The following is a 22183-nucleotide window of genomic DNA, read 5'->3' on the forward strand; positions in this document are numbered from 1 at the left end:
CGCGTGTAACGCGTCTACGCTCCTAAACCAATGGTTCTCTATGCAAAAATGCCGATTTTCGACGCCCCTAACGCGAGTAACGCGTTTGGTGTGGCCGTACCATTAGATATGCAGCCATAGTTTCACTATGTCCCTTACATGTTTTACACTGTTTTCCCTTTATGTTTTTTTATATTTCAAAATAAACTATTACCGGAAAAGTCACTTTTTTTTTTAAACAAAATTCTAGCACAGCCTTCAATTAAACCTTTTTTCAGCCAATTGATTTATGGGTGAAGTATCACTTTAGTAATTCATCTATCTTTTTGCAGAAGGATCCCTCCAGTAAATATCCGCAGTACGTACGCACTTGGCATTACAACCTTGTTCCCAAATTTGAAGGACCCGGATTCAAAGAATGGTTATGTAAGTATTGATATAAATATACATCCATGCTGCAGTGCTTCAATGCATTGAATTAAAAGCATGACACAGCCCTGTTCAGGATCATTCCTTGTTCTATCCAGGTAATGGATTATTCTTTTGCAATGTGATCTACAGGAGCATTGCTATGATCACCAGAGTGGTTCTGGTTACCTGGCATGGAGGCTGAAAACTGTGCAGCGCAACTCTGCCCAAGAGATCAAGAAATCAAGGTCCAGCTTTCAGGATGGCCCTAAGACTCAGCGCAGCATGCATTCACCTGTGAGACAGTTGTCAGGTGATGAATGCAATGAAGCTATATCAGTGATGAGGCACTCAAGTGACACAACCCTCGTCCAAGAAAAAATGAAGGCAACATTTCGGAAAAGTCAAAGGGTTGTTCAGGACCCAGCCACAGCTTCCACTGTCCTAGACCTTTTTCCAAGATTCCTCGACACACCAGGCTTGGTAAGAAATAATGACTGGTTGACAGCTTTGTTCTGTCTTTATTTGTTTGCCCTCTAATGTATTTTTTCATGTCATATTTTGTGTTTAAGATCGACCAAGACTTCAATATGCTCTTTGGTGATGAAGTGACTGGTAAATTCCTCGCTAAATGGCCAACATTCTTCAAACCGAAGGTCAGTGCGGAGTGCAAAAATCTTCCTCGAAGTGTGCACGTGGATGACCTCCTTTTGTCTGCCCAACAGGAATCTGATGATGATGATGGTGGTAAGTGTAAATGAGAGACTTTAGACTACGCATGCCTCCAGGGCATTAACTGTATTCCATGCATCAAAAATAATTTAGAGCCTGGCTTTCACTCCAGGGAAAGTGTTTAAGGCAACACTAAGAGGTTGTTGAACATGGCTTTGTGTCATATAAACAAATATCTGTGATCCAGTTTTTGTTTTCTTTTGTCTTTATTGTGCAATACTATTTTTACATTCAAATGACATCACTGCAGCACAAATATACTTCCTTTCATTTAACATTAACAATCAACAAAGCTATCTAGAGCAAATTCAGAGTCTCTGCAAGTGAACATTGAGAAGACATTGGTAAAGTCATTCAAGTAACTGCAATGGTGTTTTATTTTTCATTTTCTTTCTGTAGTATGGGACTGTGAGGTTGCCGCCATCTGCCTGTTGCTTCACCTGTTGCCTCCAACATCCAAGGGCAAGAAGTCTGCAAAGATCAGCGCAACGGATGCTACTGTCCGCCTGGTGAAGTTCCTTAAGGTCTGTTCTTACAATTGTGTTTAAAGTATTTTAGTAGTATTGGGTTCTCAAGGGCTGATAGTAATTTTGTGAGATGGGGTGCAGCAGATTTCTTCTTTTGAAAAAAAAAGGTTTCTAACAAGTGCAGCTTTGTCCTAATTTGAAATTAATTGCTTGTGAAATGAAAAAGAATTTTGCTCCTCTAGTCATTGAAGATTGTATCCTAATTCTAGGAAACAGTCCTGGCATTCCACACCAAATCCTATTTTATTCCACGGAATTAATTCTCTCCCTCTCTCTTAGGTGGGGAGAAGCATGGAGACCTTCCTGAAGGAAACTGGCCCTGCTCAGCCCTTTCTCCTGTGTGTTGGAGAACGAAAAAACAGCATCCAGAATATCTACATCATCCTGGACCAAAAGGCCATTCCCTCCAAGACGCAGACTGGAGTTGCTGCCTTTGACGAGCTCTTCAAGGCACATTTTGCTTTTGCTGTGTCCTATGATGAGGCGCTGTGCAACTTCTACACCTTCATCCAGACAACCGTGTATGGCATTGACGTTGGCAGTGTGAAGGAGACCCCTCGGGTGAAGGAAATTAGAGTAAGACTTCTTCACAGTTCATTTTGAAGAGGAACTAATTTCTGACTTGAAATGTTTACATGTTACATTTGCAAGGTACAGCACAGAAATTGTTCATTGTTATGTCGACATTTGAAGTTCCAGCATGGATTGTACCCAGGAAGGTCTTTGCGTTTGCGTTGTGGAGAGGCTGGTTGTTCATTTGTTTTTTGCACATACTTCGGTTACCAGCGACACTTATCTCGAGCACATAAGGATGGTGGTGATTCAGATTCCGTCAGTGTTGTTGAGTTTGTTCCTGCAACTAATGTTGGAGCTTCTGTTTCACAACAAGTTAATGTAGATCCTCCTGCGACTGTCACTACACACATTCCAATTGATAAAACGAAAATACTAGACATGTGCAGCTCTGTTATTGCTCAACTGCAATCCTCAGGAGTTCCTGAAAGTACGGTGCAGGGTTTAGTTGGTTCAATGGAGGAACTGGTCGATGACATCCATGCCCATGCAAAAGAAACCGTTGTTGAATGTTTGTCATCTGAAGCATCCGGAGACGCATTGAAAAAAGTTCAGGATTGTTTTGGTCAGCTTGAAAATCCATTTTCATCTCTTAACACAGAATCTAAACGAAAGAAGCACTTAGAAGAAAAGGCAAGGCAAGGCAAGGCAACTTTATTTATATAGCACTTTTCATACACAAGGCAGACTCAAAGTGCTTCACATATAAACATTGTTATACATTAAAAAAGAAAAGAAAACATATGCAAAGAAATGAGTAAAATAGAAAGTTAAAAAGGCTTTTTAGTAAGTAAAATTGAAAGTGAGTTAAAAAGGCATTTTAGTAAAATAAAGCTAAAGTATTTAAGATTTAGCAGAAAGCTAAAGCAAACATAAAAGTCTTCAATCTTGTTTTGAAGGTGCTCAGAGTTGGGGCAAGTCTTAAATCCTCAGGGAGGAAAAATGGAAAATAGTGGAACCAGTGGAGTATATTCTTGGTGTGCATTTTGATACACGCAGAGATAGAACAACAGGAACATATAGGCAAGTTCCTGTAAACGACAAGTTCATGTATGTACCCATCATGGGGTCTCTTTCATCTATGTTTAGGAACAGGGAACTTTCTAACAGTTTCCAAAAAACTAAACCACACCAGGAGGGTTTTTACAGAGATGTAAATGATGGCTCATACTTCAGGAACCACATTTTATTCTCACAACAAGAAAATGCTTTGCAGATACAGCTCTACTACGATGATTTTGAAACTGCTAATCCATTAGGCTCAAAAAAGGGAATTCACAAACTTGGCTGCATTTATTTTATTTTGAGAAATCTTTCCCCGAAGTTTAATTCTGTGTTGATGAACATACATCTTGTTGCCCTCTTTCACTCAGAGGATTTAAAGAAATATGGGTTTGAACCCATTCTAAAGCCACTTCTCAATGATTTAAAGATTTTAGAGGCTGATGGAATGCAGGTGCCCTTTCAACCCACACCTTTGAAAGGTTCAGTTTTTCAGGTTACAGGTGACAACTTGGCTATACATGGCCTTTTTGGTTTTGTCGAATCGTTTAGTGCAAAGTACTGTTGTCGCTTTTGTTTAACTGAAAAGGGAGAGATGCAATCAGTTTTCAGTGAAGATCATCCAGGTTTAACTCTACGTTCTAAAGCCCTTCATTCAGAACACTGTGCTGCCGTTTAACAAAATCCAGCTTTGGCCTCAACATTTGGTGTGAAAAAAGCATGTCCTCTCAATTCCCTCCAGCTGTTCCATACGTCAGACAACTACGCAGTAGATATACTGGAAGGAGTGGTGCAGTACGAGTTAAAGCTGGTGTTTCGGTACTTGATGAAGAACTCAATAAGCTCATTAAGCTCATTGTCAGAAAGAATCATGAGCTTTAACTATGGATTTACACAGAGAAAAAACAGGCCAAGTGGGGTAAAACTGGACGATGATAGCAACAATCTTGGCCTTAGTGCTGTTCAGTCATGGTGCCTCTTGCGCAATACCCCATTGATGTTTGGAGATTTAGTTAAGAGGAATGATAGCTGCTGGAACTTGCTGCTCCTCTTAATACAAATCGTCAACATTGTCTTTTCACCTATTGTAACCCATGGTATGACTTGCTATTTGAAACATCTGATTTTCGATCATCACAAGCTTTTTAAATCTGTCTTTCCAGAGCGAAATCTGCTTCCAAAGCACCACCACATGATACTTTACCCAAGGTGTATTAGAAAGATTGGGCCACTATTACACATGTGGTGCATGAGGTTCGAAGGCAAGCACAACTTTTTCAAAAGGTCTGTGAAGAACTTTAAAAACATCACAAAAACACTGGCAAAGAGACATCAGAATCAGTTGGCTTTTCATTTTGAAGGTTTTTATTTTAAAAGATTCCAATTTGGCCCCATTACAGAAGTCTTGGTCAGCAGTTTGGAGGGCAGTGAGGCGCTGAATGAAACTTTCAATTTGTCTTGTGTTTCCACAGCTACCTGGGTCAAAAGCTATGGCACAGAGTATCAGCCTGGGATGTATGTATGTTCTGGTGTTGAAAATGAGATGCCGTTGTTCAACAGGATTGTCAGTGTTATTGTAAGAGATGACAGCGCTTATCTTCTAACTTGTACTGTCTCAACAATGTATTTTGATGATCACTTAAATGCATTTAGCATTGAGGAGAAAAACAATGTCTTTACACTGATGTGTGTAGATGATCTGCTGTACTACAGGCCGTATGACAGGCAATTATTAAATTACACTGACGACCAAATGTTTATTGTGCCATACTCCGTTTTCGTGTGACTCCATGCTGTACTTGTTTTTAAGAATGTTTTGCATTTGTGCTGTACCTGCCTTTAATACTCCTGCTTGAGCTTGAGCTGCTCCCCCCGCGACCCGACCCCGGATAAGCGGATGACGATGAGGAGGATGAGGATTTTTTCTTCTTGTATTGTCTTTTGTATTGTGGTTTTGGCTGGGGGGGGGGGGGGGGGGGGCGTCCACAACATTCTACACCCTCAGTGTTATTTTTTTTACACCTGTAAGTGTTGATAAATTGGAGTCCAGTGTAGTTTCTAGTGTAATATTAACACTGCTCAGTGTTGATTCTATAACACTGAGCCTAGTGTAGAGTATTATTAACACTACTTGGTGTTGGCCAGTGTTGATTTTTTAACACTGACACTAGTGTTGAGTATTATTAACACTACTCAGTGTTGGCCAGTGTTGATTTTCAACTCAATTTAGTGTGGAAATAACTGTGTGAGTCATTAACACTTTCAAAAGTGTCACTTTAACACCGAAAAGAGTGGATGCATATGCACACTTTCTAAGTGTTTGTAAAATTGACACTCACAGAGTTGATTTAACACTAGCGATTTTGCTGTGTAGGGAACCTATATTGTCGAATCAACATGTGATCAGGGAGTATAAGCGGATAGGTTCAGCTAGTTATTTGCTGACAAGTTTTCTTCCGATCAGTGACATATTATTAACATTATGTATATGCTAAGTGTCAAATATAGTTGATGGAAAGGTGGTAGTGAGAGGTAGATGCAACCGCTCGATGAGGAAGCAGGAGGAAAGGCGGCATACAGTGGACAATGGTCGAAGACCTGGACTTTGCAGATGACTTGGCCCTTCTCTCTCATACCCAGCAGCAGATGCAGGAAAAGACCAGCACCATCGCAACCAACTCTGCTCGCCTCGGTCTCAACATCCACAGAGGGAAGAGCAAAGTCATGAGTCTGCCAACACTGCACCCATCATGCTGGAAGGCGAAGCTCTGGAGGAGATTGAGGAGTTCACCTACCTTGGCAGCATTGTCAACAAGCAGGGTGGAACAGATGCAGATGTGAGAGTCAGGATTGGCAAGGCCAGAGTTGCGTACCTCCAACTAAAAAACATCTGGAGCGCAAAAGACCTGGCCATCACAACAAAGATCAAGATCTTTAACAGCAATGTGAAGTCAGTCCTACTCTACGGTGCTGAGACATGGAGGACTACGGTGAATACAACAAACAAAATCCAGTCATTCATCAATACCTGCCTGCGACGAATCCTCCAGATCCACTGGCCTAACACCATCAGTAACAAAGAACTGTGGGAACGTACCAGCCAAAAGCCAGCGGACGAAGAGATCCTCCAACGACGTTGGAGATGGATAGGCCATACTCTCCGTAAACCAGCCACAAACACCACAAGACAGTCCCTCAAGTGGAATCCCCAAGGGAAAAGAAAGAGAGGTCGGCCGCGAAACACCTGGCGTAGAGACTTGGAGGCAGACGCCAAGAAAATGGGCTACACTTGGGGACAGCTTGAGATGTTGGCCCAGGACCGGGATGTATGGAGAACTCTTGTTTGCGGCCTAAGCCCCAGAAGGGGTAGTAGGCGATGATGATGATGATGCTTTTAGTAGGCCCTACAGACAGCCATATCAAAGAGTGAACTCTCCCATACACCTTGGCCATATTGCCGAGACGGTTTTGCTTGTTGGATAAAGTGCTTCGACAACAAGTAGGACAGTGATTCCCCCCAATATAAAAAAAATCCTAAAATGTAGGCTAATTACAACCGAGACCAAAAAACCCTGCGTGCTGTAGGCTAGTTAAAATATGTTTCACTGATCTGCATCTGCAAATCATGATCTGCACTCATTCGTCGCACTCAAAACAAATAGACATTGGCGCACATGGCTAATTTGCATAAGTGCACAGGACTGGTTGGCTCCGCAAGGCAAATAATGGAACATATCTATCTATCTAGGCCTATCTGTCTTTCTATCTATCAACACGTGTCTAGTTTTAATGTGATGTATTGTGTGTATGTCCAGTCAGACTTGTTCTGTGTGGTCTTGTAGGCTACTGTCCTGTGTGGGCCGAACCACCTAAATGGATTCCCGACGATTTGTGTCGTTTGGTAATAATAAAGACTTGACTAGGCTATATATCTATCTAGACTATTTAATTAACAATTATTCACCTCAGGCTCCGTGAATAGTGGGGAATAGAGGGATATAAGACGAGAGATATATCTCTTGTTTGATGCCTACATATTCCTGTTTAAGAAACAGGAATATGTAGGCATCAAACTTGCATCTGTGTCAATGATAGCATCGCCAGGTCATTCCCACAGGCTGATAACACCAAAGCGGAGGGCGCCCCAGCCCCCCGCCCCCTATACTGATAGTAGTCCTGAGTATTACTGAGACAAAAAAGGGTTCAGCCGTAGACAAAGTATAAAGGACGTTTCGCATAATCTGCTGAACCCAAGGTTGCCTATGTCAAAACATGGCAACTTTTGCATTCCTGCTATAACCACTAAGAGAGTAAACAAAGGGAAACGTAGACACACTGCTAACCTCACAAATCTCTTACATATTTCCTCCAAACCAAAAACAACCTTAAAGCCTATCAACAACACCATCAAGATGGGTCTACTTAATGTTAGGTCTCTTAATAACAAATCATTTTTAGTTAATGATTTTATTACCACCTCTAAACTGGATTTTATGTTTTTAACTGAAACATGGCTGGAACAAAATAACAGTGCAACCGTTCTGATAGAGACAGCTCCTCCCAACTATAACTTTTTTGATGCATGTAGATCTGGAAAAAGAGGTGGAGGGGTTGCTGTTATATTTAAAAATGATTTTCAGGGGAAACAGATGTTATTTGGTGATTTTCCATCATTCGAATACCTTTGTGCTGTATTGAAATGCTCCCCCAGAGTTCTCCTATTAATTATTTACAGGCCACCCACATACTCTGCAAATTTTTTCGATGAATTCACAGAATTATTGTCTAGCATCTCCACAGACTTTGACTGTCTAGTTATAACTGGTGACTTCAATTTTCATACTGATGATTTGAATGACAAGTGTGCAAAAAAACTTTTTACCATTTTGGACACATTTGAACTGTCCCAACATGTGAAAGAGACTACTCATTGTAAGGGCCACACTCTAGACCTGGTTATCACAAAGGGCCTCAATGTTTTTGATCTCTCTGTGACTGATCCTTCCTTGTCTGACCACTTTTGTGTTTTCTTTAATATATCGTTTATTCCCGACATACAGACAAAATCAAATACTGTCAAAAAACGGTATATCAATGAAGAATCGTATGTACTTTTTAGAAAGGCCATCTCCTTACTACCGCCTCTCAACCCATGTTCTGCTGATGATCTTGTAGAAAACTTTAATTTGAAAATTTTGAAAATCATGGATGTCATTGCACCTTATAAGGTTAAAACGATTTCTGGAAAGCAAAAGGCACCCTGGAGAAAAGCTGCCTCTGTAACAGCACAGAAAAAAGAATGCAGGAAGGTTGAACGCATCTGGCGTAAAACAAAACTTCAAATTCACCATGATATCTACAAAGAGAGCCTCCGTGCCTACAATTCTGACTTAAAAAGTGCTAGAGAAACATTTTTCTCCAATATCATTAAATCCAATAATAATAATGCAAAAACCCTATTTGCAACTGTTGACAGACTGACCAACCCCCCAACACAAATTCCACCTGATCTCCATTCCACGCAGAAATGCAATGAGTTTGCAGCTTTTTATACTGATAAAATTGAAGGCATCAGACGCGCCATCAATATCTCCACTTCAAACAAAAATGTTGGACTACCACCCAGTTCAAGCAAAAGTAACGTGGCAGGGATGGCATGCTTTAATGTTATTGACTCTAAAACTCTTGTGGAAACTGTTACACAACTAAAGCCATCCACCTGTTGCCTTGATTCTTTACCTACCAACCTCTTTAAGAATGTTTTTGACTGCCTAGCAATAGACATATTGCAGATAGTTAACAACTCTCTCCAGTCAGGCAACTTCCCAAAAGCCCTGAAAACTGCAGTTATTAAACCCCTTTTAAAAAAGCGGAGCCTAGATACCTCTATTATTAACAACTACAGACCAATATCAAATCTGCCCTTCATAAGTAAAATCATTGAGAAAGTTGTCCTCCAGCAACTTAATCACTTCCTGGCATCAACTGGTTGTTATGACACCTTCCAATCAGGATTTCGACCCCTGCACAGCACTGAGACCGCCCTCATTAAAGTTGTAAACGACATCCGTCTTAACACAGACTCTGGCAAAACCTCAATACTAATGCTACTAGACCTCAGTGCTGCATTCGACACTGTAGACCATACAATACTCTTGGACAGGTTAGAAAACTGGGTGGGGCTTTCAGGCACAGTCTTAAATTGGTTCAGATCCTACCTACAAAATAGGAACTACTTTGTTTCCATCGGCGACTTTGTATCAGAATCAACCAACGTGATGTGTGGAGTCCCACAAGGTTCGATCTTAGGACCCTCTTTATTCAACATCTACATGCTCCCACTAGGGCAAATCATGCATAATAACAATATTGACCATCATTGCTATGCTGATGACACGCAAATCTATGTATCGCTATCACCAAATGACTATCGGCCCATAGATCTGCTGTGCCAGTGCATTGAGCAAGTGAAAGACTGGATGTGCCGAAATTTCCTTCAGCTAAATGAGGATAAAACAGAGATAATTGTATTTGGTGCTAAAACGGAAAGGCTTAAAGTAACCCAACACCTTCACTCTCTGTCCCTGAAAACCTCAATCAAAGCCAGAAACCTAGGGGTTATCATGGATTCTGATTTACATTTCGAAAGTCACATCAAATCAGTTACAAAATCTGCATATTATCACCTTAAAAATGTAGCAAGACTTAGAGGGCTCATGTCCACAGAAGACTTACAAAAACTTGTACATGCCTTTATCACTAGTAAGCTTGATTACTGCAATGGTCTCCTTACAGGTCTCCCAAAACAAACTCTAAGGAAGCTTCAGCTTGTTCAGAATGCTGCTGCTAGAGTATTAACAAAGACCAAAAAATTTGAACATATTACACCAATTCTTAAATCGTTACATTGGCTTCCTGTAGGTCAGAGAATTGATTTTAAAATCATGTTGCTAACCTATAAATCCCTACATGGTTTAGGCCCAAAATATTTAACTGATATGCTTCCACTACATAAGCCTTCTAGAACACTAAGATCTTCTGAGACCAATCTGTTAATTATCCCCCGAGTAAACACGAAACATGGGAAAGCAGGATTTAGTTACTATGCAACAAATAGCTGGAATAAACTCCCTGAGGATTTAAGACTTGCCCCAACTCTGAGCACCTTCAAAACAAGATTGAAGACTTTTATGTTTGCTTTAGCTTTCTGCTAAATCTTAAATACTTTAGCTTTATTTTACTAAAATGCCTTTTTAACTCACTTTCAATTTTACTTACTAAAAAGCCTTTTTAACTTTCTATTTTACTCATTTCTTTGCATATGTTTTCTTTTCTTTTTTTAATGTATAACAATGTTTATATGTGAAGCACTTTGAGTCTGCCTTGTGTATGAAAAGTGCTATATAAATAAAGTTGCCTTGCCTTGCCTTGCCTTGCCTTGTCGTTTATCCCTCGTCTTGTCGATTCGTTTGTTTATGTGACGATTTAAAAAACTTTTTTGGTTTTGTTTAAAGCATGCTACACGCGATTGGTTGGTTAGATTGGTGGCATGGAGAGCAAAAAAGGGTTGGGTAGTACAACACCGGGTGCCCAGTTACAGCCGCGATTAATACTTCAGCCGACATTTTGTTCAGTGAGTGGATAAAGGTAGGTAGGAACCAAAGTGCTTTGGCAATGCTTTTCCTTTATGGTACTTGAGTATCTATTAATATCTTTCAGTTTTCGCTGTTTAATTTATTAAATTCCTTTGAGCAAAGTTCTGACCTTTTTTCTCATCTCTGCATTCATGCGTAACACCTGCTCTAAATATTTCTACTTTTTTATCTGTTGTGTACAGGAGAACCTTGAGAATGCCAACGTTGGGTCAGATGAACCCAAGCTGTTCCCTGATCATGTTACTACTCAGGTAATTGAATAATATAGAACCTGTAGTTACTCTCCATTTTATGTGGTATATTTTCTAGCATGTTTGCCAAGTAAGGATGCAACTAATATTCCACCTCAGAAACATCCTGTCCATCATTTAGTAGTAGAGTTCACCTGACCGCACACCTTTCTAGCCTAACCCTCTGGATATCTTATAACACATTCATTTACCCTTATGGGGTCCATTCAATTTGATGGTTACATTTTTGTTGTTGAAATTCACATCACACACACACACACACTTGTTTCCAATCTTGACATAGTGGGGCCCTCCCGTTTTGATTATATTTGAGGTGATTTTAATTACCTTTAGAAATGCTTGTCAGTTTCCAAACTGATGTTATTTCATGCACACGTTTACACATTATTAGGCATTGTAAGTCTGAATACTTGAATCAAACGTATTACCAATTGGCAGCCTCTAACAGGTTGTTGGGAGACTTGTTGGAAGTCATGATCATCCTCTTGGGATTATTATTTGCTGTTTTGGCAATGCTTTTCCTTTATGGTACTTGAGTATCTATTAATACCTTTCAGTTTTCGCTGTCTAATTTATTAATTTCCTTTGAGCAAAGCTTTAACCTTTATCATATCTCTGCGTTCATGCTTATAACTTGCTCTAAATGTTTATTTTGTGTATAGGAGTACCTTGACAATGCCACTGTTGTGTCAGACAAAGCCAACCTGTTCCCTGATCATGTTACTACTCAGGTAATTGAATGTTGTACAATCCGTAGTTACTCCATTTGATGTGGTATATTTTCTAGCATGTTTGCCAAGTAAGGAAGCAACTAATATTCCACCTCTGAAACATCCTGTCAATCATTTAGTAGTAGAGTTCACCTGACCGCACACCTTTCTAGCCTAACCCTCTGGATATCTTTTTAACACATTCATACCCTTATGGGGTCCATTCAATTAGATGGTTCAATTTTTGTTGTTGAAGCTCACATCACACACACACTTGTTTCCAGTCTTGACATAGTGGGGCCCTCCCGTTTGGATTACGGGCCCTCCCGTTGCAATGTCTTTCCTTAATGGTACTTAACCATCTATTAATATCTTTCATTTTATGCTTTCTATTTGATTCAATTCCTTTGAGCAATGTTTTTTTTTGTTTTAGGTTTATATATCTTGACATAATAATGAAACGTATATTATTTTGTATTTAATCATATTTAGGTGTTTTCTGTCAGAGGAATTTCACTTGTGGATTATTCTGACTCTGATGAAACCAGTTCAGATTGTTGGAAAGACCAGCCTATGACTCTTCATATTGATGAAGTTAAGGAAAAGCTCAACGACACAAGAAAAATTCCGGTATGCCTCAGTTTAAAGGAGAATAAAATGTTGATGGTCCACTTGTCTAAAACAAATTCTCTTGTGTTCCTCTCATTGTCATTTTAAAGATGGAAAGCGTTTCAGACCATTGGTCTCCTCTGCATGATTCCTGTGAAAGTGTAGTGGAGGAAAGTGAAGCCATTGAAGAATCCAGTGATGTCGACTCTTTCAAAGACAATTACAAGGATGAGGATGTTGTTCCCAAACTGAGGACGACCGAAAGCTCTCTGGTATGCCTCTGACATAGTATATAAATAGCTATTTAAAAGACCATTTCCCCTGAAATTGATTTAAGAAATTATCAATAATCGATAACCATTGCCTTATGCACTTCTCTTTTTGTAGAAAGAAGTACCTGATTTCCATAATAATATCTATGACACAAGTGTTGACAGTGCCCCAGACTCCACTTTTAAGGCTGCACAGAGGCAGAGGCCAAGAAGAGCCTGTCGCCATCCAGTGAGATTCATTTTACATCATGTTACGTCATGTTAATACTTAGTTTTGGGTAGTGGTAGAAAACACAATGTTCAGAGTTGGACTTGGAGTGCTAGATATTCTGATTATACAGGAATACATATGTGGAACTTATTGTCATGTTGATTTTAAGGCTACCTTTAAAGGTAAAAAGCCAAATATTTTTGCGTCCAGTATTGTGGGTAACTAATTTGTTTTAATAATTGTTTTCGTTTAAGATTCAGAAGAGTCTTCTAGAATCAGATGACTCTAGTGGAGACAGTGGTGAAGAGTATCTTCCAAATCCCAAAGATGAAGGAACAGATAGTGACAGAAGCTCAGAGTTATCTTTGGAAAGGAAAGAAATGAACAAAACTACAAGGGCAGCTCCAGGTCGCCCAGCAAGGGCAGCTCCAAATCAAGCCAGAGCAGCTTCAAGTCTTTCAGCAAGAATGGCCTAAAATCATCAAGACAGGGCAGCTCCAGGTCTTCTTTTCAGAGCAGCTTACAGACATCCAAGCACAGCAAAGTGAAGTCGTCGAAGCAGAACAGGGTCATGTTTTCCAGTCAGAGAAGTTTTACGTCTTCCAGAAAAAACAGCTTCAGATCTTCTAGTAATAGTCAGTCTGAGCAGTCTGAGGCCAGTCAGAGCCAATTTGAGTCCAGACACACCCAGTTCAGGTCCACTGAGAACAACAGAGGCTTTGAAATCAGTCATGAGTCCTCTCAAAGTGTTGATGATGACAAAGGTGATGTAAATGATGATGTGGTTCATACTAACAATGAAGTGAGTATTTCAGTACCCCTTGAAGAAGTCTTTGTTGAACCTGTTTTGAAGAAAGCGTGTGGAAAAAGATGTTATAACAAGAAACATCACTGCTTGTTTTGCGGGCAAGAAGTTCAGAAAATGTCACGACACTTGCTGCGTAAACACAAGGATAATGTTGAAGTGGCCAAAGCCTTTATCTTCCCAAAAAATTCCAAAGAGAGGCGACTACAACTTGATCATATCCGAAATAAGGGGAACTATGAGCATAACATGGAAGTTATGGAGAGCCAAAAAGGAAAACTAATCCCATCAAAGCAACCAACGGAAAAAACTGTAGGAGCCGATTTCCTGCATTGTGTACACTGCTATGGTTTGTTTAAACGAAAAGCAATGTGGCGACATTTTAAGGTCTGCAAATTCCAACCTGAATCATCAAAACCTGGACGAAAAAGAGTCCAAGCTTTATGTGCATTCGCTGAAACTACTCAAACAAGATTTCCCAGTGGATATTGGACGCTTCTAAAAGGGATGAATCAAGACACAATTGCAATGGCTGTCAAGCAAGATCATTTCATCCTTGAGTTTGGTTACAGACTCTTCAAGAAGAATGGTAAAGCCAAGAGCCAACACCAGTACATTCAACAAAGACTGAGAGAGCTTGGCAGACTGGCACTGGAAACTAAAAAAAAGTGCACCAGCGAAGACTATTAAAGATCTCATTAAACCGGAAATGTATGATCATTTGGTCACTGCGGCAAAATGCATTGCCGGATTTAGTGATGACACTGGAGAATATCGATGTGCATCTCTTGCTCGGAAACTTGGCCACACCTTGCATGGCTTTGCCATGTTTGTTAAATCTCAAGGATTGAAGATGAAGGAAGAAATTACTGTAAAAAATGCTGAGGAATTCATACAGCTATACCAAGATAGCAGGAAATATGACATAGGAAGCCAAGCCCTAACCCAGCTCAACCAGGCCAAATGGAATGCACCTCAACTGCTACCGCTAACACAAGATGTTCAAACCCTTCATTTTCACTTCTCTGAGAAACAGCAACATCTTTTGAATGCCCTAAAAGAAGAGACTTCGTCCTCAAACTGGAAAGACCTTGCTAAAGTGACATTGGCACAATTGATCATTTTTAACCGCCGGAGAGAAGGAGAGGTGTCAAGGACGCCGCTATCTGCATATTTGTTGCTGGATGTATCTGAAACACATGAAGATATTAACTTGGCTCTCACACCACTTGAGCAGAAGCTCTGCAAACATTTTTCCAGGATGACCATAGTTGGAAAGAGAGGAAGAAAAGTTCCTCTTCTGCTCACCCCGATCATAAGGGAATCACTTGATCTACTGGTTGAAAAGCGAAAGGAGTGTGGGGTGCTGAATGAAAATGTGTTTTTATTTGCATTGCCTCAATCTGAAAACAGCCTCAGGGGTTACAGCTGCCTCAAAGAGTTAGTGGAAGATTGTGATGGTATCAACAATCCCACAGCATTAACCTCAACGAAACTCAGGAAACACATTGCAACCATGTCGACTGTCCTGAATTTACAAAATACCGAACTTGACCAGTTAGCAGATTTCCTTGGGCACAACATTGATGTCCACAGAAAGCACTACAGACTCCCAGAAGGCACTCTTCAAATAGCCAAAATTAGTAAAATTCTTATGGCATTGGAACAAGGACGGCTAGGAGAATACAAAGGAAAAAATCTGAATGAAATTCATATTGATGTTAATGGTATTACACATGAATGGATTTGAATGCAACAAAAATTATAATGTTCTGTATCAGTAAGAGGTTGATTTCAACAGTTATACATTTTATACCAAGTCGATAATACCAGTTTGATTCATATTGTACCAATTACCTTTTTAGAGACCGTTGACTCACAAGATTTTCCCCAAGAGAACAGTGAAGGTATGTGTCAGCGATTGATTGATTGGTTTGGTTGTTGGTTGAATTATTTAATAATGACCACTGCATGCATTCTGTCTCATGCCCATGGGTGTCCCTGGTTACTAATGAACATCTTTTTCGAGTAAACTAAGGCACAAGTACTATATAGTTACATACACATATGTGCATCTTCAGGTATGCTGGAAGGACAGGAGTCACAAGAAGATGCAACTTTTTTGTCAGAAGGTACCACCACAGTAAATGCCAGTAAGATGAGTTACAATTATGAGGACAGTTAGGCATGGAACTTTTCAGTGCGTGCAATGCATGCTTTGGTACAAGTTAATTTCATTTTTTTGGTATTTGTGGCATAGTGGTGCATCGGTTTCCCCATGAAACAGTGAGAACAACTTTACACTGTTGGTAGAAGTGAGGTCTACATAAAGTATTGCAGTACATGTGTGTTTTTTCATATTTTAAGTCAATATGTCTGTCTGATCCATTTGTGCCATTTTTTATTTGTACCAAACTATCAGAAGTACAGGGATCAGAGGATGAGACTACATCAACCCTGCTAGAAGGTACCGCCTCTGTGAACTCCAAAAAGAAGAGATTGGCAAGAAAGAGAGGTAAAATTAGAAGACTAAAGCAGAATAATTTTTGGTATGCCCCATCCATTTTGAGAAGAGATGCAATATTATACATTTTAATACCTTAAATCAAAACATCTGAGTGCATCTGAATTAGTGCCAAAGTAACAAGAAAACATGGAAATTATTCTAATCCAGACAACATTTGTAATGTTTCCTTTATTTTTCCTTAACATTTAACAGTTAACATTTCTGTATCATGTATTTGTGTAAACTACTATGTGTATACAACTACAGGAATATCAGAAGACGAAGCCACACCTCTCACAACATCCGGCAAAAAGAAAAGCAAGCTGTCAAGAAAGAAAGGTGAGTTTACATTGAATTATGTAAATCTGACTTCATATGATTTATTGAAGAATTATATGATGTGTTCAATCCTAGTGTTTCTTTTACCATTAAGACTACGTTTTAAAATTCACTAACATTTTCTACTTTGCCAATTTAGGTACAAAACCTGCCATCAGAAGACCATGGAAGCCAGAGGAGTGTGCAGCAATTAAGCGGCAATTGAGAAGGTTTTTAATAATGAATATGACACCGGGTAAGGCAGATTGTGAAAAATGCCTTTCCGAAGAACCCGAGGCACTCAAAAACCGAGACTGGAAGGCTGTAAAATACTTTGTGAAAAACAGAAGTTATGAACAGAGAAATAAATTGATGTAAGAAAAAATAGGAAAGGTTTTTCTCATCTCTTGGATTGTTGGATTGATGCAAAAGTCAGGTTTTATTACCATGCAAAATGGTAGAAAAGTTCACAAAGGTTCAACCTATGCCTGCCATCGGCATTCAAGCTATAGCTTAAAAAATGTTCAGTTGTTGCTGTTTGATTTCGATATTCATATTCACGTCATAAGAACTGAAACTACCGATGGCATTTTTTTCACTGTACCATACCAAGTAATACTCAAAGATGAATAAAAGTGAGAAATGTGAGTAAACTCTGATTATTTAATTACTCATGGATAGAAATCTGACAAATGGGAGAGGGAGGTCGATGTTCAAGCTGGAAAGTTAAAAACAAAATCATGCCTTGCTAATGCCTAATCCTGCCCAGGAGGACAAACCAAAGATTTCTCTCGATTTTTGGTCATATTGTAAGCGGCACTTGTAGGCATGCTGTATAGGCTGTTTCCTTAAGCCTCTATGGTGGCTGGGGTGGGTATATCTGACCCCTGTTTTCAAGAAAGTGATGCAAATCCAGAAGCGTGTAGGATTCAAACTCCAAAGGGGTTTATTGGGACAAAACTAAAATAAAAAATCTAAAGGTTATCTAGGAATAACAGAATAAAAGGTGGCAAAGATAACATGAATTCAGATTGAGCACTCCTTGGCTTATTGTTGAAGACTTTCCTTTACCTCTCCAGCCACACACCAAAGGTAACATCACCTGCTGAAGTAGAGGTGTCACAGTCCAACCACTAAGCAGAGTCATGCAGGTCTTTCACTACAGAAGAATCTTGACACTATACTTAAATACGGTAGCATTACATTCTAATCCAATAATGAGTTACTTTGGGCCCCATTATGTGGTAAGAATAAGAAATATCTGTGTGTTTGACCGTGGACCTTACAAGGTAGCAAAGTTAAAAACGAGGCCCCAATATGATGGTAAAAAACTTTTTCTTAAAAAGTTTACAATTTTTTTTTTAATTGAAGTGATAGTTGTGATCAGGATTTTTTGCTTATGTTGCCTGATTTTTTGTGTAGCTGTAGAAGCACTGGAAAGGGTGGACCCCATAATGGTGGACCCCGAATAGTAGTAAATGTGTGTGTGTGTGTGTGTGTGTGTGTGTGTGTGTGTGTGTGTGTGTGTGTGTGTGTGTGTGTGTGTGTGTGTGTGTGTGAAATTTTTATACACACATTTATAAAAAAGTAAAATCTATTTACATATTGTAAAGTTATGCCAAAATACAATAAAATGCTTATTTAACACTATTGTGGTATTAGCACTGAATGATTGAAGCATAAGAGTTCAAAAGCATCTAACAGAAAAAATAGACATGAGCCTATATGATTACATTTGTGTTGCGGTTATGAGGGGGTCCTTGAAATAATTTCTGCCCTATGGGGGGGTCCCCGGCCCCATATAGTTTGAGAACCCCTGGCCTAGACGACGTCCATCCAGCAGACGTTACAGCGCTGGATGCTAGTGCTAACTACTATCATTAAAACTGTATCTGACCCTACCTGTCAGTAACTGCGAGGGAGAGCGGTCCTTTTCCAAGTTGGCAAGAATTCAAAATGAACTTCGGACAAGGATGACACAGGGATGCTTGAACAATCTGTCACTCGTGGCAATTGAATCAGAACTCGTCCGGAAGTTGGATTTCGATGAATTTATCAATTACTTTTCTTCCAAAAATGTCCAGGAAAGGCAGCTTATTTCGGTACGACATGTTTAACTGTGGTAGCCTGTTCTTTGACTCTGTAAGCAATAGCATAGGTACAGCATTTGATGGTCATTTATTAATGTTTCACTTGTTGCTATGAACTTTGGTTCGTTTTTAGGCTACTCTTACAGATGGAGGCCTGTGGTAAATACGATGTCCTAATTTTACGTTGGGCGATGTTAAAAATTAATTTTATTTAACAAACCTGTGAAAGATGTTATAGGGTACATGTGTAAAAAACAACAACTCCTTTACGGCTCCCCTTTTAAAAGATACGTATGCTTTACTTATTACTGATGATCTGTCAGATTCTGACCGAACAGCCTCAGGGAAATTATATTTTAGAATTCTTTATATTTTAAACTAACGAAATTCGTCAAAGGAAGTCATTAGGTGCTTTTAAAGTCATGATATCAACCTGACAGATTCCATGTTCTGCCGTTAAGACGAGTGGCTGGCACTATGCCTGCCCGCAGCCGCGGGGTTAGATTATCTCTCTCTCTCTCTCTCTCTCTCTCTCTCTCTCTCTCTCCTGGGTGCGCGCTGCTTTATAATGTGTGTGATTGTGGATTGCATGAGTTATAATATGCAACCAAATTCGGTGTGCTAGTGCGTGTATTTGCGTGTTGGTAGGGGTCCATGGCTGGTTTGTGTCCAGGGCCCATGGTCATGTTAATCCATCCTGGCCACTAATATCTATGTTGAAGCATCCATAAAGTAGCATGCCATGGGACCTTTAAAGGCTTCAAAATTTGTCAAAACATGGTAACACTGAAACACAAGTGAGAGACATCTAGGGTGGGTGATTTCTGTCCGCCGAGGGTGAGGCCATGAACGGCCAGGAATGAAGGTGATGTAAGGTGAACCACAGCTGAGACAAAGGCAGATGATTTCGATGACAATATAATGTCCCCGGGAACTTTGTACCTTTTGCTGTTCTGAAGTAATTGCAGAGATGTACCAAAAATATTTGAAGTACCCAAACATTATAAAGAAATATTTTAGTTTGCCTGTTTCTTGATGAGGTAATTTTAAAATAATAAAAAAAGAGTGACTCCAACTTCCCTAAACATCCATATTTTGGTCCATACCCAGTGCTCGCAGTCTAAATAATTTCCTAGGACAATATTTTAAAGTTGTGGGTGGGTGTCTGTGTGTGGGCAGGGTGCAAGTATCTTATGACACAAACTGTAATTATAGTTAGTTTGTGCAATGGGTCAAAAGAGGAAGGTGTTGTTAAATCTGCCTCAGACCATCTCAAATCTCTCTACATCTTCTAAATATGGATTTTCATTTCCTTTACTTCTAATTGTATATTTTCATGAATCTATTTTAAGACATCAGGTAAGGATTAAGTACTTTAATGAAAATCTTTGGCAACAAAAATAGACAAAAAGAAAGGCTGACACAATTCCGTTATGAATGGGTGAATGTGAGGCACTGCAAAGCATGTTGAGTGGCCACATGGACTGCATGCAGTCCCTTTACTATTATTATACAATGTCCTATTTTTCATAATCCGTTCCTGAGTTTTTCATTCACCCTGCAATTCCCTAATCAACCCAACCATCCTCACCTGTGTTCCTGAGTACATCACATGTACATTACAAATATAGCTAACTCCAACCCTAGCCTGATGAGCACATCACATGGCAGGCACATTACAATATAGTCAACTCTTGCTCTAACCCAACGAACACATAACACAAACATGACAGGGTTTCCCCAGGTTTGATCAACCCAAATTTAAGACTTTTTTTAGACTTTTTTAAGACCACTTCAATGAAAATTAAGACCTACATCGCACCCATTAAGCAGTCGTAAAACGCGGTCGTGCATATGTTATTCATGTTTTTTTGGAACATATGAAACATTCATATCAATACATTAATGAATGTGCCCAAGGATAAGTGTGCACTCACCAATCAAAGAGCCAAACTGAGGGCCTAACTCAAAGCCTAGAGGCCTGATGTCTCTTAAGACCATGTACCTAGAAATGATAATAAAAGATTAAGAAAACAATACACAAAATGATGGTGTGAAAGTGTAGCTGTATTTTTGGTTTAAATATCAAACTTTCAACACACAATGTAAAATATAAACAAACAAACACTTTTCAAATTGCTGTAGTTTCTCAGCATTCAAATTTCCTCAACCATTTCAATGAATCCACCACTTGCCTCGTTGACCTCTTTTACTAACTCCTTCGTAATGTATGGAGCCAGCCCGAACCCTAACCCTAACCCGTCCACAGACATGGTGACTAATGTATGATAGTAAGCATTATTGGCCCTTAACACTAATATTCGGAAACAACACTGCCTCAAAAGGATATTGGCCTAAGCAACACCAGTAGAGGCTATACTTTTCCCTGAACTATTAAACGTTGCAAACGTGCAAAAACATAATTATATATTTATGTGGCATTCAGTCCAATGCTTAAAATATATCTGTGGCATTCAGTAGGCCAATGCTGTGGTAAAGTGTGTAAAGTATGACCAAGTGTTTCTTTCTGTTCAATAGATAGAACTTTATCAATCCCCTGTAGGAGAAATGTGTTAATGTTTGTCCCTATAAAACAATAATGGCAAAAAAAAAAAAAAAGCAAAACATGACGGTAACTCTAAAGTCAAACCGTCCAATCTGAAGGCTCTACTTAACCACTCCCCCTACTCACTTCCAGCAATGCAAAGCGAACAGAACTGAGGTGGGGAGGGTGTAGCTTAAGTAGTTTGTGACCGACCCAGAGGAACGCAACGCAAATTCAATGTGAACATGTATGAGGCTTTAATAAAATCCCGGACGATTTTGAAATTCCGCCCGGACACATTTATTTTTAAAAGTGTCTCAAAAAGAGGGAATGTCTGGGCAAAAGAGGACGTCTGGTCACCCTTCGTAAGGGGAACCCATTTGATTCCTACCTGTTCCACTGTTAAATAGTGGGGCAAGTTGGTGGGCGCTATCCTGGTAATTTCTCTGCGTGAGAAATACTAAGTGTGGCGTGTGAGCGTGTGCATGGGTCGAATTGCGTGTCTCACGCCGAATGCGTGAGACTTGAGAGCCCTGCTTCCCCATGATGTGGCGTCTCCTCTCGACTGATTATGTTTGTTTGGATTGCCGGCGCAAAAACCCAAAGTATTGTTCGCGCATACTCCAATAAATGAGACGTTCTCTGACGTTACGCAAAACCCTGATACGCAAAACGCCCCCTATTTTCCCCTTGTGTTACAGTCCGGTTGACTACGAAAACATATCCTAGTAGGAAATTTAAGACCATCATTAAAAAATTAAGACTTGGGTAACGCAATTTAAGACTTTTTAAGGCCTTAATTTAGGAACCTGAAATTTAAGACATTTTTTAGACTTTTAAGACCCCGCGGCTACCCTGAAATATAGTCAGGTCAAGGCCGGAGCCGAAGGCCCCATTTCCCAACCAGGCAAATGGTGGACACTCAGACAATGCACCAGTCATCCTCAAGAACGGGAGAGCCACATTAATTTATCACACAGGAGACACTTC

The 22183-nt window shown here is 39.8% G+C and overlaps 2 protein-coding genes across 12 annotated transcripts; both read left to right on the plus strand.

Annotated features, from left to right (window-relative positions):
- The first annotated feature begins 241 nt into the window (after window positions 1-241).
- On the plus strand, window positions 242-3179 carry LOC130393827 (uncharacterized). 2 transcript variants are annotated; one of them, XM_056604574.1, is made up of 6 exons: window positions 242-405; window positions 541-870; window positions 960-1043; window positions 1113-1134; window positions 1519-1643; window positions 1926-3179. In XM_056604574.1, the coding sequence occupies exons 2-6, from the start codon at window positions 673-675 to the stop codon at window positions 2247-2249; spliced, it is 753 nt and encodes a 250-aa protein (XP_056460549.1). In that variant the 5' UTR covers window positions 242-405; window positions 541-672; the 3' UTR covers window positions 2250-3179. The 2 variants fall into 2 exon arrangements, with proteins under 2 accessions (XP_056460549.1, XP_056460548.1); XM_056604573.1 differs by having other exon boundaries at window positions 960-1134.
- A 7711-nt stretch (window positions 3180-10890) lies between these two features.
- On the plus strand, window positions 10891-17261 carry LOC130393814 (uncharacterized). Of its 10 annotated transcripts, none has more exons than XR_008897158.1 (9): window positions 10891-11127; window positions 11790-11858; window positions 12330-12467; window positions 12557-12718; window positions 12834-12947; window positions 15600-15641; window positions 15816-16249; window positions 16508-16579; window positions 16719-17261. XR_008897158.1 is itself a non-coding variant. In XM_056604559.1 (9 exons), exons 5-9 carry the CDS (start codon window positions 14444-14446, stop codon window positions 16934-16936), a joined length of 1443 nt encoding a protein of 480 aa, XP_056460534.1. In that variant the 5' UTR covers window positions 10891-11127; window positions 11790-11858; window positions 12330-12467; window positions 12557-12718; window positions 12834-14443; the 3' UTR covers window positions 16937-17261. The 10 variants fall into 10 exon arrangements, 3 of the variants coding, with proteins under 3 accessions (XP_056460534.1, XP_056460535.1, XP_056460536.1); XR_008897159.1 differs by having other exon boundaries at window positions 16157-16249; XR_008897160.1 differs by having other exon boundaries at window positions 16160-16249.
- Window positions 17262-22183: the final 4922 nt, after the last annotated feature.

This window comes from Gadus chalcogrammus, chromosome 12, assembly GCF_026213295.1.
Source record: "Gadus chalcogrammus isolate NIFS_2021 chromosome 12, NIFS_Gcha_1.0, whole genome shotgun sequence".
NCBI lineage: Eukaryota > Metazoa > Chordata > Actinopteri > Gadiformes > Gadidae > Gadus > Gadus chalcogrammus.